At 34.4% G+C, this 15,811-nt stretch overlaps 2 protein-coding genes across 6 annotated transcripts in view; one reads left to right on the top strand and one right to left on the bottom strand.

Moving 5' to 3' along the window:
- The window catches only part of LOC123700202 (myotubularin-related protein 4), a 94,517-nt gene extending 88,671 nt beyond the window's left edge, over positions 1 to 5,846 (top strand). For all 4 annotated transcript variants that reach the window (XM_045647352.1, XM_045647350.1, XM_045647349.1 and 1 more), the window contains 4 exons: positions 937 to 1,121; positions 1,682 to 1,795; positions 2,900 to 3,069; positions 3,583 to 5,846. In XM_045647352.1, coding sequence (XP_045503308.1) covers positions 937 to 1,121; positions 1,682 to 1,795; positions 2,900 to 3,069; positions 3,583 to 3,682 — 569 coding nt within the window. In that variant the 3' untranslated portion in view covers positions 3,683 to 5,846. The remainder of the gene's footprint in view (positions 1 to 936; positions 1,122 to 1,681; positions 1,796 to 2,899; positions 3,070 to 3,582) is intronic.
- A 4,115-nt stretch (positions 5,847 to 9,961) lies between these two features.
- On the bottom strand, positions 9,962 to 15,639 carry LOC123700523 (WSCD family member AAEL009094). 2 transcript variants are annotated; one of them, XM_045647761.1, is made up of 6 exons: positions 15,437 to 15,639; positions 15,180 to 15,331; positions 14,430 to 14,602; positions 12,975 to 13,059; positions 12,136 to 12,305; positions 9,962 to 11,955 (listed from the first exon to the last, which is right to left on the bottom strand). In XM_045647761.1, the coding sequence occupies exons 1-6, from the start codon at positions 15,445 to 15,447 to the stop codon at positions 11,785 to 11,787; spliced, it is 762 nt and encodes a 253-aa protein (XP_045503717.1). In that variant the 5' UTR covers positions 15,448 to 15,639; the 3' UTR covers positions 9,962 to 11,784. The 2 variants fall into 2 exon arrangements, with proteins under 2 accessions (XP_045503717.1, XP_045503716.1); XM_045647760.1 differs by having other exon boundaries at positions 15,180 to 15,639.
- Positions 15,640 to 15,811: the final 172 nt, after the last annotated feature.

Here is a 15,811-nt window from a genome sequence, read left to right as displayed (position 1 = left end):
TTATACCAGCATAAATTAATGAAATACAGTTCCTAACTATTCTAATATTTGAAATAGTGGTTTGCTTTTGATCCTAGTCTTATTGATGAAGATATTTTTAGGGGTGCTATTTTTTTCTTTCATGTTTTACCAAAATTTGATTTATCATGTAATTTATAATATTCCATTCAATAAATCACAGTGTGTAATTATTTTTGTAGTGTATTGGCAGTATGCATTATCTGTGTATTGATTCTCCCATTCATCTTATAAATATAACAATTTTAAGATTTTTTTTTCAGTTTGATTTCGCAAAAATTCCTAAAAAAAAATATTAGAAAAAAATTTGTTGCCTGTGAAGTCGGTATACGGGCGAAAGTTTTACGTGACAACGACTTTTTATGTCTGTCTCTCTCGCTCTTAGGCGGGCTAACCATGCCCGAGTGGAAGGGACGCGTGCCTCTCACTCGCTCTCATTGTGAGCGCATAACGTGAGCGGAGCGTAACGCAGTTTCTTGAAGTGTCACCCGGCAAACCAATTTATAAGACGTTGTCACGTCAAAAATGTATTTCTCTTGAAATCTTCTCTTTGTCTTAATTATAAGTTACTATCATCATCATCAGCCCATATACGTCCCCACTGCTGGGACACGGGCCTCCTATGAGGGTACAGGCCATAATCCACCACGCTGGCCAAGTGCGGGTTGGCGGATGACACATGTCGTCGAACTTTTTAATTCTTCGACATGTCGGTTTCCTCACGATGTTTTCCTTCACCGTTCGAGCAGTGGTGATGTTACAACATGCGCAGATAAATTGAAAAATCAATTTATTTCCTGCGCGCTCGCCTGGTCTCGAACCACGGACTTATCGATTCGAAGATTCTTTTAAGTTACTATACACTAGGTGAATTTAAATCTCCGTCCTGTATATCATTTCGTTGTTTCTCCCCCCCAGGTCGGTACAGCGCCGCGTGCTGGTGCGGCGTGTGCGGTGCGGGCGCGGGCGCGGGCGAGTGCAGCGCGGTGGCACGCTGCGTGTGCGGCGCGGGCGCGGCGCACACACACCACTCGCTGGACGGCCTGCCGCCCGCAGACAACCCCACGCAGGCGCGGCTGCACCAGATCATATTGTATCAGAAGGTAGGATACAGGGTGTCACAAAAGCAATGTGTTAAGCTTAAGGGGATTTAATGTATTGAATATATATTTTAATGTATCGGTCAGTACTATCAAAAAAAAATTTTTTTTTCTAACAATTAAGTAACTAGCTAATATGTTTTAATTGTTAGTTTTAATTTTTGTTACTAGTGTAGGTTTATAATAGTTTGCATGTTGTGTTCGCTCCTAGAAGGAATTGTATTTTCACTATTTCTAAATGTTGGAACGTCCAGTTAGCGGATCAAATAAAAAAAAATGTTGATTGTGGAAAATACTCTTAAATTCTAGAAGCATTTTTTTCCTGTTAGATGAATTCTTAATAATGTGTACCTACACTCTTAAATAGGCAACCTGTCTCGTTTGCATATTTCTCATAAACAAAATGCCCGTATTAGGTATATGAAGCTGTGTGAACCTAAGGACGAAAATATCATCAAATAAACAGCGTGCTTAAAAATTGCAAAAATAATACTATTATTATTTTTGCAATTTTTACTTAGTATCGTATATACATAACTATACCATATACCTTTATCCCACAGAAAGTGGTAGAAGAGCTGAGCGGTCAGTTACGCGAAGCTCGCGAGGCGTTGCGGCGCGCGTCCCCCCCCGCGCCGCAGACGCGGCCCCCGCCCCCGCCGATAGACACGCATACGGTGAGACCTTAAGTATGTCTTATTTTGGGCTAGTGTGTTTGAGCTGTTTGTGTGGAAGAATTTTTTTTGACGTGACAACGTCTTATAATTCGATAGAGCCGGCTGCACGCACGAAAAAACATGACTCATGCGGCGTTACCTTGCTCTGAGGCGTTCCATGTAAGGTAAGTGCAAGCGAGAGCACGGAACGAGCGACAAAGAAGCACAATCAGACGTTGTCACGTTCAACTGTCGTCAGTAAACCGAACTTACAGGCAACCAATTTTTATTCAGGATTAGACAAGCATTGGACCATCGTTTCGCCTGATGGAAAGCGACAAGCGTGGTCTAGGATGGAGAATGCTGACCTAAAAGATGCCTATTCGCTTTTCTGTTATAGGATAGGTTCTGTCGAGTTTCACAATTTTTATAAATGCAAAAGTGTGTTGGTTTGTTTGTGATTTCTTCACAACATAACCAAGTGATTTCATGGTGTATCATATTGTCTTTGACTACGCGAGATAACAGATGGTTAAAATTATATATTTGTTTTAGTCTAAGATCCCACGGCAAGATTAGTGCGTTCATAGTTTATTTGTTAAAACCAAAATTTTATATATATATTTATAATTAGGAGAATATATATCGACTAGATTGCCAGTCAAAATTTGGCCGCAAGCTTTACAGAAAAAAAGCTAGCTTTAATTTGATATATGATTCACAAATGTGCGTTAAATGTGCGTTATGAACGCATAAATGGATCGAAATCCTGCGAAGAGGTTGCGGCCAGGTGAAAAACGGCAACCGTGATTTTTTTAGAATCTTTATATGATTTGCCATGATGTAGACTATATTTTATGTAAATAACAAGTGACCGAAACGTTTTTCGAAAAATCGACTAGAAAAAAAATGTAATTAAAAATGCTTGCGGTCAAATTTTGAATGGCAACCTAGTCGATATATCCTAATTATAATTAGTATACGTAAAATTTTGGTTTTAGCAAAAAAACTATTACCGCACTAATCCTGCGGTGGGATCTCATACTATTTGTATAGGGGTCATTTTTGACCAATCTATCACATGTTGAAAGTGTACAAGGAGCTCATAAGGGTCGTCGTCCACAGGTGAGCAGCAGCGGCAGCAGCGGCGCGAGCGGCAGCAGCAGCGGCAGCGCGTCCGAGGTGGAGGTGGGCGAGGAGGCGCGCGGCGTCGTGTGGCTGCCGGACAGCGCCGCGCCGCGCTGCCAGCACTGCCGCAACCCGTTCTGGCTGGCGCGCCGCCGCCACCACTGCAGGTGCGTAGTGTGCTGTGCTGTGCGGTGTGCTGCCGGACAGCGCCGCGCCGCGCTGCCAGCACTGCCGCAACCCGTTCTGGCTGGCGCGCCGCCGCCACCACTGCAGGTGCGTAGTGTGCTGTGCTGTGCGGTGTGCTGCCGGACAGCGCCGCGCCGCGCTGCCAGCACTGCCGCAACCCGTTCTGCTGTGCTGTGCACGGTAAAGGTTGCCAGGGATGCTGCACGCTGCGTGGCCTGCTCGCTATCAATTTAGCAAACAATGTTGGCTAAATTATAACGTGTTTTGTAAATTATATGTTTGGTAAATTATAACTTAATCAAATTAAGGATAAAATATGTATAAACTTACCTATTTTACCCAAACTATCCTTTTTAAACATAAAAATTTCATTATTTTTCAAAAATTGCAAGTTCTAAGTACTCTGATTCAAAACTTGCCTAAACGTACCAATGATTGTCATTCTATTATTATTTAATTATTTAATTTAATAAACATTAACATTTTCCTTCCAGACTGTGCGGCGGAATATTCTGCGGCTCGTGCTCAGAGATGAGCTCTTGGGGTGAAGTGGGTGCTGTGCGTGTGTGCCGCCGCTGTAGGGCGCTGCGGTGACCGCACATATAGCGAACCAAGTGTATGCAACATCCGCGAAGATACAACTATATGGTACAGAGATAGTCCCCCCATGATACATATAGAAGACAGTCTGGTACAAAAACACCCCACGATATAGTTCACTATGTTACGCAGAATCACTCGTGATCGTACAGAGATAATCCCCACAGAATATGCAGATAATATAGTCCCTAACAACATAAAATTCGCAAAGACAATAGACACGCTCGATATGCTACTGAGATAGTCCCCCATGATATGGTATACAAACACAGTCAAACGCAATTATATGGTGTGCAGTGCAAGTCCCTTTCGATACAAAGTTCGCATAGACAATAGACATATTCGATATGATATTCAGTCCCTACGATATAATTTATTATGGGTAGAAGATAGTCCCCATGATTTGGTATACGGATACAACAATAATATGGTGTGCAGCGAAAATGGGGACTACTTATTTGTGAAACTATTTTGTGTATCAGTTGGACAACCAGTCGAGCGATCGGTCTGAAGATTTGCCTGCGATTTCCAACATATTATGGACATTGTTCGTTAATTTATGTGAACATTGTGTAACAGTGATGTGATTGTCGATTTTCATCTGTATAAATACCTTGATAGAAAATAATCGGAACATTTGTAATACAAGTTGGACGACTAGTCGAGCGATCGATCCGAAGATTTATTACTTGTGTGTAACTTATAAATGAATTTGTGAATGAACTGGTGTAGTTGTACTACTAATCGAGCGATCAGTCGGAAGATTTTTATTTATTTATTCACTTGTTTAAGGCTGGTTGTTTTATTAACGAATAAATTCGTTTAGTAGTCTTATAAACTGACAAGTGTTTTACTTATCGCTTGATTGGTTGTCCAATTTGTCCAAATGGAAATATTTTGAGGTTAAAACGAGAGAGAACACTAATTACTTATTTTTTCCATACTTCGTTACGATGTTTGTCGACTAGTCGATCAACCTGTAATACAACTAGTTGTTGTTTCATTAAAATTTCTAAAAGCATACCAATCGAAAAATTGATCGTTTGCTAAACTATCTTTCGACACAAACAATATAGATACAGTTTCTACATGTTTTTCGGGTACTCAAACTCAACGTCGACTCAAAATAGAGTTTGAGTATTCGATTTACTCAACTATCGATGATCAACAACCATTATCGTTTAAAACAAATGAATTATAAACCGCGTAACGTTCACGAAATATAGAATTTATATTAAAATATATAAAATATTTACCTCATTAAGAAGCAATAATCGGTTACCGTGGCTTTTTCAATTTTGTACAAATATATACTTTATTAATATATTATTGTATATTTTATAGTATATTGAAATACTATTCGTGAAGGACGTCCGTTGTTTATTGAATTCTAGTTGCTTCATAACAGATACAACACCAATATTAACATTATCGGGAATTTATTTAGTGTACATACTTCATAATATCCAACTTTGAACTACGTCCAAACTTTCTGTAAAACATTTCATGGCTTGAATAAAAGAAATTAGGCAAAAATATCTGTCAATTAATGAACAAAAAACTCAAAATACCGGCCCAATTCGCAAATTCCGAAATTTATCATTGACAGTAGATTACGTCCGTTTATTTTATGTCCGATAACGCAAAAGAGAGAAAAACGTGTCAATACAAAACACATAAAAACACGTTTGTTTCTTTAAAAGAGCCTGAAAACCAGGTTATAGAAATTCGTAACCTGGTTACATCTTACCTGCATTAAGTATTGAATACATTACATAATGATATATATATAATATAGTAAGGACGTAGTTCAAACGGCAGTTTGAATGCTAGTCATCTCGAATATATTCCTAAATGTCCAAAACATCGATCATGACAATTATTATGTCACAGTTTTAAGTGAGAATTTATAGTGACAACACTTTACGAGAGTCACCAAAAGTTAAATTGCATTTTTTACTCTTAGGCTGGGTTGCAACCCTTTAGCAATAACAAATACACTTTAGCAATAACAAATATGTTAAAGTAACGGTTAGGAAAAGTTTATTGCGCCATTTGACAATTTTATTGATGACGTCATAATTTTAACACTAACTTTAACCGCTCGTGTTTCACCGGTTAAAGCTAATGTTAACGTCAGAAGCGTCAAATACAATATTAGGTGTCATTTGACTTGCGACTTTTAACTATGCTAAAAAGTACGCTAGTGCAACACGTTTCGCAGTCAATATAAAAGTCACCGTACAGTTATTGTTAAATTTAACATTAATCTTACTGATATAGTAAAAATATAGTGCAACCAAGCCTAAAATTATAGATTATAGATTTTTGACTCGGTATCGTATATTTTTGTCACTATGACATAGCACAATACGTTTAAACGTGTGATATAATATGAACAAATACGATATGCCTTATCTAAAAGAAATTATGACAGTTTTCATAATAAATTCAATATTTTAGCCACACTTTTAATGTCTATGAAATGGGGTGCGGAGTGTCTGTGTCACTTCGGTTGGGATCGACTAGGAATGAATTGCGCCCAGAGGTGTTTAGGTAAATTGGACCCTACGACGATAAATTAGCTACGATTCTCTATGGATGTTTGACGTTTGCCTTTTAGAGGTTTGTCAAAAATCAATAGTCCATAAGGTACAGGTATCGTTTCCGGGATTTAGTAAAAATATTAAATTTATGTAATACTGTTATATCATACTTCAAGTGGGGTTTAAAAAATTAACTCGAAACATATCGTAGATACATCTTCATTTAATGTAAAGAAAGAGATATCGTCGTAGGGTGGAGTCGGTGAGTTATGTCGTGACGCTATTTTAAAATAGACGTGCACGACGCGTGCGATACGATATCGTATCGTCGCGATGTGACCGGCTCGCGGATAGAGAATGTTAGTACGAAGGCTGATATTGAGCTGTAGTTTTGTTGAACGATGTACGAATGCGAACTATATAGACTGATTTAGATGTGCGCGACGTTGCCTCCACATCGAAAACTAAATGTCGTTACGATGAACGGAATTAAGTAAAGACAATTTTTTGTAAAGTTTTGTTTTATTTTTTGTATAATAGCGTTTCGTTATGTTGTATACGTTTTGTACAGTTCTATTGCGTAGTCGAATTCACATTTGCCAAATCGACTCCAATGATTCCGCTCGTTCGGAAACGATTTTTTCCTTTGTAAATTCACGTTTCTTTCTACTTTATTTCGCTTTGTATAATGCGTTATATTTATAACTGAGGTGTCGTTAATATAGTTTGAATTTATAAATAGTTTTAATTATGTATCAAAATTATGTATTTTTGACAAAAATTAAGTATTCCGGTATATGAAGAATTAGCGCTGAGTTTATCGATTTTTTGTGATATTGATGATAATTTTGTATAATAATAAGAGTTTAATAACATGTTATTAGAGGTTAAATTTTACTGGTCATAATTTAAGTGTGCTCGTTGAGTTTGCGATTATTGTTAATAACAATAATTTTATATGTATAACGCATAGTTTCCGAATGTCGATCAATTATTGTTGTATATGAATGTAATATTGGTCATAATTGCTTATTAATTTGTAAAAGTGATGAGATTTCATAGTTTACAAGCTGCCAAAACTTAATGAAATATATTATAGTTATTTAATACGGTTAAGGATGACTATGAAATCTCGAAACTTGTATCAATTATTTTTAACAAAAGGAACGTTTCAATCTTTCATGAATCAAAATGTTTCAGAAATGTGTTGAGCCAGTACATTGTATACTAAATAGAATATTTATTTGTTTCATATTGATTAATTGTATCCTAACAAAGAAATGCAATAATTAAAAATGGCGGGTTGTGACACGTCACATTTTGACGTGAGATGACATTAATTGTCAGTTCATTTGTTTTAGTTTCCATTAATATTTTCTATTTAGTGTAAAAAGTGCGGGTATAAATGAAACATTGAAAAGAGCGAATCTTAACCACTTTATGTATAATGCATAAATTATTTGTGAGCCGGAGAATGTTGTTATTTGCATATATTTTATATTGTAATACAAATCACGGAGCGTCTCCGCTCCGTCGTCGTGCAAACTTGTTTGTGACCAATTAATATTGACGCAATGTGAAATAAAGCATATTTAGTTTTATGATATTGTTGTCTTTCATTCCTCCGTTTTTTCCTGATTCTCAAATCATGAGGTACACTTTATCCCATACAAAAAAAGGCTAGGTATGCTAAGACCATAAATTATATCGAATCATAGAGTAATCAGATTCCATGAAGAGTATTTACTTACTGGAATGTGAAGACCTGACTCAAAGAAACATGATTTGTGCACTTCATATACGACGACGACGACACACACACACACATGACGTGTACATATTTTGTTTTATTTAGGTACCATGCCACTAGTTCCGGTGAAGCAAGTTTGTGATTCCACTCAACAAATACAAGATGGTCTCAGATCCGAATATAAGTCGAAATGCAACGGCGTGATAATAGAATGAGACCAATTTTATAATAAACTAGCGGTCCGCCCCGGCTTCGCCCGTGGTACATGTTTACGTTTTCTCTACATAAGAACCATCCTCGTACTTCAAGGAATATAATAAAAAAAGAATTACGAAATCGGTTCAGCCGTTCTCGAGTACTTACTTATTTTGCAAATCATTTTTATATATAAAGATTTAGTGTATTAAAAAATGTATTAAAAATAGGTTGATTTTGGCTGTTTTATTACAAAATTGTTTTATTATCTCGAAACTGCAATTAATAAAAAGTGAAAATAAAAGATTTTTTAATAATTAATAAAAAATATCCTGTCCAGGATTTTCCCAGTCAACCCATTTTTAATACATTTTTTAATACACATAAAATTGGTCTCATTCTATTATCACGCTGCGGCCGTTGCATTTCGACTTATATTCGGATCTTAGACCAAGACTTTTTACAACAAGACACGCTTACAATAAATCTACCTTTCATGTTATATTCAAATTCAAATTATTTTTATTTGCAAGAATGTAGTACAAATTATAGATCTTTAAAATTTACAATATTATGTCGCTAACACATTCTACCCATTGATTGGGTGTGCAAATTTAACAGAACTAGCTGACCCGATGTTCTCTCGCACAAACTGCAGATGAATTTCAAATAGCCGTTAGGTTTCATTTTTTTTGGCGCAATTTTCTTACGTTTTCCTGACTATATAGAACACCAAACAAAGAAATATTAAAATCGGTAGTTCACACGTGATGCCGTGACCAAGGGAAATAGGAATAGGTACCTACATTTTCATACCGGGTGTAATCGTTATAGTGTGCACAGGCGATTATTCCGTAACTATTGCAGATATCAAAAAACTTTTCCATACATTTTGTATTCAATGGTAATTTGGAATACCATTGTATCACATTGAGCTCTATTTACAGTTTCTAAGTGAACTTTCATTAAAATTTGAGAATTAAAGCACAAAATTAAGTAAAAAAGCAAAACCTTTCATATTAAATGTTTGGAATAGTCATATCTCATACTAAATGTATGAGAGTGCTGGATGTAATTTTTTTTATATTTCTCTTTTTTTTGTTACTTTATTGTCATTTAACTTATTGGGTATAGTACTTTCAATATCAGTTTAAGTTTTTTGATATCTGTAATAGTTACGGAATTATCGCCTGTGCACACTTAACGATTACACCCAGTAAGTACATATAGAAATTGATGGTTTCAGTGTGTATGAAAGAATCGAAACTTTTTTCTCTTTGTATCAATGTTAATTGATAAAATTAGTTCACTCTCGGAGTGTTACTGTAAGGGTCAACTCACACCAAAAGAGCGTCGAAGCGCAGCGAAGCGGAGCGCAGTTTCAGTGCCATATGAATTTTAACTTTATTTTCATTACTATAATATTTATTATCGCATGAGAAACTCGAACGAGTCGCGCGGATGCCCGCGGCGCCGCTGGAATTCCGCGGAATTCCAGCGGCGCCGCGGGCTCGAGTTTCTCAGGCGATAATAAGTTTTATAGTAATGACAATAAAGTTAAAATTCATATGACACGGAAACTGCGCTCCGCTTCGCTGCGCTTCGACGCTCTTTTGGTGTGAGTTGACCCTTACTGTAATGGAGGTGGTATACATAAAATAAAAGACAAAAGTATTTACAACTATTCATTTAATCACACAGAATTGTAAAACATAACATAACATTATGGTTTTCATTGTAACATTTGGTTTAAGTTTAAAAATTATTTTACAAGATGAAATCATTATTTTAGGTATAGTAGATTTAAGGGTATATTGATTTTCTGGACGGCTATTACGTTAACATTACAAAAAAAGAAGTTAAACATTTAATTTTTTACTAACTCACTATTATTTAGAAGACAGAAAAATAATCTAATTTTCACATACTCTCCAAGCATAATAAATACGTATATTAACTTTGGCATTTCAATTATTTTAATACTGATTTGTTTCAATCGGATGCATATAATTTTATATTCAATGAGTTCTGCAATGTTCATATTTACTTAAACCAACAACAATATTATAAGGTTGCTTTTCCACCAATAATGTGTGAGGATGCGTAGCGAGGGATGTGTTTGTCCAATCATATCACTTAATTTAGTTCAAAGTTCGAAGCGTTTAGTATTTGAAGCGATACTATTGGTTATTTACAAACACATTCCTCGCTACACATCCTCGTACATCGTGTGGAAAAGCACCCCAACACGAGTTACTTCAAAAACAACATATATTTTATCTAATAACAGATTTGACTAGAACAAATGAGACTAGATGTGGCTGAACAAGCAAGAATCAATTTATTTACCTTACACTGAAATATCATTTTTTTTTTCAAAGCTAAAATGAATTTTAAAGTACATATTAGTTACTAATCGTGAAAAAAACGCCAAGACAAAATTAGTTACGCATACACACATTTGTTGGCGTAATATTTTACGCATACACACATGTATTAGTTGGCTTTTTTGAAGCAAAGTTTACAATTTGGGTATGTACTTATATACTTTATTATATGACGTGGTTTTTACTTAAAGGTACTGTGTTTACTAATAATTTGTAGATTTTTATGCGCTAAATATTATCAACACGATGCAAAAGACAATATACATTGCAACAATTATTTGTGACTAGTAGGCAAGAAATTATGGGAAATATTTCTTCAATATCCCTTTTTTACCAAAATTAATTGGAAGTTTACATAAACCACTGTTTAACATATAAAAAATGCTTTAATTTATTTATTCTAAGTTTTAATACATCACACATTGAACATTTATGTTTAATTAAAATTTTTACCTACTTATACTAAATAACATTATTTACAATCTTATAATTATAACGGGAAATTCTAATCGTCTGAAAAGATACTAAAAAGTAAAAATTAAATAATATGAACTACTAAAGGAATCCTTACTAAAGCAACTAACAAACAAGTATACATAACAGTATAATAATATTAAAAAATATAAATATAATATGAGTTTCCTCAATTAAGTACATAGTTCGTTATAGTAGGAACTTTATCTTTTCGGGGTTTCTGATAGCATATATAATATATATATGAAAGCAAATTTATTTAATTAAACACCTATACAACACTTACACTACAAAAACATATAAATAGCATTAGGCCTAAGAAACTTCCATTGTACTATTTAAGATAATATAACAAATATAAATGAGTATTATTAAAACTAGACTACAAGTTTATACAAAAGAATACAATGAAAAAAAAATCTAAAAAAAAGGTGAAAAGACATTACTTTTTTGTTAATTCAGGTACAAAAAAAAACAGTTAATATTATGACATTTGACGACACAAGTTGACGAGACACTGCATAAAATGTTGTTTTAAACAAAATAATGTTAAATTAAAATATGGTAAAAAAATTAATCACATTGAGTCAAGTCAAATAGTCACGACCGCATACATTTTCTGTGATATACAGAAAAAATATGTGCATAGGCGAGATCACCTATTCTAAATATGAAAAGAAAACAATTCATAATTTTTACTTTATCTACAACTTTGAACTATAATTTATCTATGAGCAATAATTTTTACTCTGTGCGATTGTGAGTTCTTTGATAATCTATGACCATGTCCCGCACTCGATTTCTTACAGTTTGTAACGCCGCATACATGTTCGGCGTAAACGGATCGAAATCTGTGTATTTTTTTCTTCTTCTGTAAATACCTTCTTTGTTGTACATCGCGCAATTCATGTCCTCCTAGAATAAAATAAGAATATATGAATAAATGTTTTATTATAGGCATCAATTACACCAAGAAAAAGGCATAGTTTATACAATATCAAACTACATTTTTACGATCTTTTAAAATATTGTTATTAGCGCGCATTGAAGTCATATTAACTCATTTCTAATGTTTTAACTGATAATATAACTCACCTCCGTAACAGTATGATTTAGGAAGTCCAAAATCCCCTGTATCGTCGGTCTGGTCCTGTCCACCAAAGTTTCATAGAACACAATATGAATGGGCCCGGGAAAGTCGTTCAACCAATGCTTGTGTGTGCTTTCCCAGGATCTCAGCTCTACTGACACATATGTCGCCCAGTCTGAAAGATAAATTAAGTTATTAGAGCGGCCGTAGTTAACGGCTGAGTAGTTAACGGCTAACGGCTGAGTAGCTCGAGTAGTTAACGGCTGAGCGACGTATACGGACTGCTCGAGCAGTTGGTCATTGACTGCTCCAGCTGGCGCCACAAACCGCGCAGTTGACGGCTTGAAGCGGTTGCGACTGCTCGAGCAGTCCTTGTACGGGAGTGAATGAATGTCCATAGTTCACCACGCGGTCGCGGCTTCAAGCCGTCGGTCTCAACTGCTTGAAGCGGTCTGTGTACGGGCTTGAAGCACACATACCACTACATATTATTATTTGTTAAACAAAGCCGCATCTGTCTATCAGTCTATTCACAATAAACTCAAAAACTACAGCGCCGATTTTATCTCTGTTTAAAGGTGAATGGCAGCCATTCCCGATTGAGACTAGCCAACTGCGTAAACAATATATTATTGCAATGCAATTTGCGTATTTTAGGTGACCAAAGAATCAAATGGAGCTCTTGATCAGTACTGTATGTTAATTGATTGTAATAACCTATTCTCAGAAAAGTCAACAAATTTGAGTACACTTGTAAATTATAATTAAATAAATAAATAGTTTGAAACATTGAGATAATTTCTTGATTCTACAAAAATAATAAAATTAACAATAATTTTCTTACCAGATTTATGTTCCCTTGTTTTTCTTTTAAATGCAGACTTTGGGGCTGTGCCTATATGGCCCTTGTGGATTCTATTAAAATCAGCCTGAAATTACCAAAAACATTTTGCTAAAATAAAATAAATCACCTTGGCTTACCATAGATTGTAAGTTAGTATAATGTATTATCCTAACCTAAGCTTATGGTATTATTATTTATGGTATATTAAAATAAATAAATAAAATAAAATAAAAACATAATGGAAAAAAGGATTAACACATAGGGTAGGTTTTATCCCGGAAATCCCATGGGAACGGGAACTATACGGGTTTTTATTTGAAAACGCGGGCGGAAAGCTAGTTTAATCTATATCTGAAATTTTGTTTATACATAGGATATAATAAGCTTTCATAATGTAACATTTTTATCGAAACCCTATTTATACTTATACTTTTTTAGATCACTTTATACCATTGCAATCAATACAATCTTATAAATAAATATAAATATTTCAGGACAATTTTCACACATGGCACGATCTGATCCCATACTAAGCTTTCGCTTGTGTTATGGAAACCAGATGGCTGATAAACATACATATATATATAATTTTTAATAAATACTTATATAGATAATTAACACCCAGACACAGAGCAAACATCTATGTTCATCACACAAATATTTGCCCCGGGTGGGAATCGAACCCACAACCTCTGGCTTTGAAGGCAGGGCCACTACCAAGCCAACCGGCCAGTCAGTTATGTTATGAGTGTTATATTTTATTATCTTAATATTCTATAACAAAAAAAAAAAATAAAAAACAATCGCAAATGCAAACTGTAATCATTATGTAGCATAAAAAACAAAGCAAAGGATAAGGAACATTGATTTTATCAATCAATAAGGATTTGTTATAATACATAAAAATAACATTTAAAAATAAAGTAAATCTAACCTTTTAGAGGTATTTTTTGTATTAATTATTTTCATAGTTAAATAATTATTTTACTGGTTATAAGCTTGATGTACAGCGGGACAAACTGAAAATACAAACAAAATAAAAAGCCATTAGATATTATGACAAAAAGCAAAAAAAAAATACAAATATATATTAAACACATAATATGTTATACAAATACAACAAACTGTAGTATTTTTAAGTTGTATGTGTAACCAAATATTTCTTCAAAATTAAAAAAATGGTAAATTTTTATAATTAACATGCAAACCACAGGAACAATGTTTGTATAAGTCATTGATAAAAATAACTAGATTTATAGAAGATATACAAAAAAAAATAACAAACATAAAGCAGCTAAACATTTAGTCATAGAAAAAAAAATAACTACCCTTTTTGAATAATATTCAATTCAAATTCAAATCATTTATTTGTTACAAAATGGATAATAAATATATTATTTTTACTAACACATAACAACAAATACCTAAAACTAATTTTAATATTATTATTCATACCAATATGGCATCCCTAGGATTCCTTATGAGCAATACAGCGGCTTGAAACTTGTTATCAGACGGAGGGCCTTCATGAGTTTTCACAACTAGTACTGATCCATTGGTCACATTCTCCGCTGGAAAGCCATGCACTCTCAAACCATAATCCATGTATATTGAGCCTGTCATAATGCCTGCAATTATTAGAAATAATATTAATTTTAATGCAACAACTACTACACTACTAACTATACTTATATAATATTTTATGACAGTATGAATATAAAAATAAAATAGCCTTGCAAATATTTTATAAGACTTGTACTAATGTTTTAGCAAACCAAATTAAAAAGTTAACTTGATTTGAAGTAGCCTATTATCACTACATAGTATAAAACAAAGTCGCTTTCTCTGTCCCTATGTCCCTTTGTATGCTTAAATCTTTAAAACTATGCAGCGGATTTTGATGCGGTTTTTTTTTGACGTGACAACGTCTTATAATTCGATAAAGCCGGCTGCACGCACGAAAAAACATGACTCATGCGGCGTTACCTCGCTCTGCCTCATCTGAGGCGTTCCATGTAAGGCTTGAATGCGAGCGAGAGCGCGGAATGAGCGACAAAGAAGCACAATCGGACGTTGTCACGTTCAACTATCGTCAGTAAACCGACTTTACAGACAACCAATTTTTAATAGATAGAGTATAAAGTATTGTCCATTGGAAAAATGTACCTACTCAATTATTTTCTAGCAATAATAAGAATGACAAACCTGTAGCTTGTTGCAAGAGATATCGCAGCCAAGTGTTCCCGCTTCCAGGATAGGACACCAAAGCTACGACATTATTAGATGGTGGAACACGAAACCTCAATTCTTTGCACCAGTTTACATTTGGCTGCCTCAAAGAAAGGCGATTTGCGTAACTGCCTCCATAATAAGAATTTTTAGCAAAATACAATGGGCTCAACATAAATAGAATTATGGAGAAATGCAATGTAGCTACGATAGCTGCTAATAAAAATATCCACCTCCTACCCATTGCTGTAGACGATCCTACATTTTTGTTTTAAATCCTGGTTGTCTATTTCATTATTATAAGATTCAATGGTTATTATATTTTTATGATTCATTTACTTTAACAATTATGCTGTATTTTGATAAGTATCTCAGAGTACCTATCTCATTGTGCTATCGATGTTTTGTTAAAATAAAAAAATAAAAAGAAATACAATTTACAGTTTACACAGCGAATTGTCAATAATGACAGATGAGTGATGACATTTATTCATTTTATTCCAGATGCGTTCCACTTGGTTCCACTATGGTTCCACAATTTTCCAAATCGAATAAACGTAGCTCAGAATAAAACAACTCCAATATAATTTAATGAATGAAAATGTTTC

The sequence above is a fragment of the Colias croceus genome, chromosome 19 (assembly GCF_905220415.1).
Source record: "Colias croceus chromosome 19, ilColCroc2.1".
Lineage (NCBI taxonomy): Eukaryota > Metazoa > Arthropoda > Insecta > Lepidoptera > Pieridae > Colias > Colias croceus.
Note: the sequence above shows the minus strand (reverse complement) of the source record. Positions and strands in the feature narration are given on the sequence as shown.

Coding starts and splice junctions, on each gene's coding strand:
- LOC123700523 (XM_045647760.1), bottom strand. CDS start 15,447: ATGGGTAGGAGGTGGATATTTTTATTAGCAGCTATCGTAGCTACATTG. Junction 14,603..15,179: donor TCTCTTGCAACAAGCTACAG/GTTTGTCATTCT, acceptor TAATAATTGCAG/GCATTATGACAGGCTCAATA. Junction 11,956..12,135: donor TAAATCATACTGTTACGGAG/GTGAGTTATATT, acceptor ATTTTATTCTAG/GAGGACATGAATTGCGCGAT.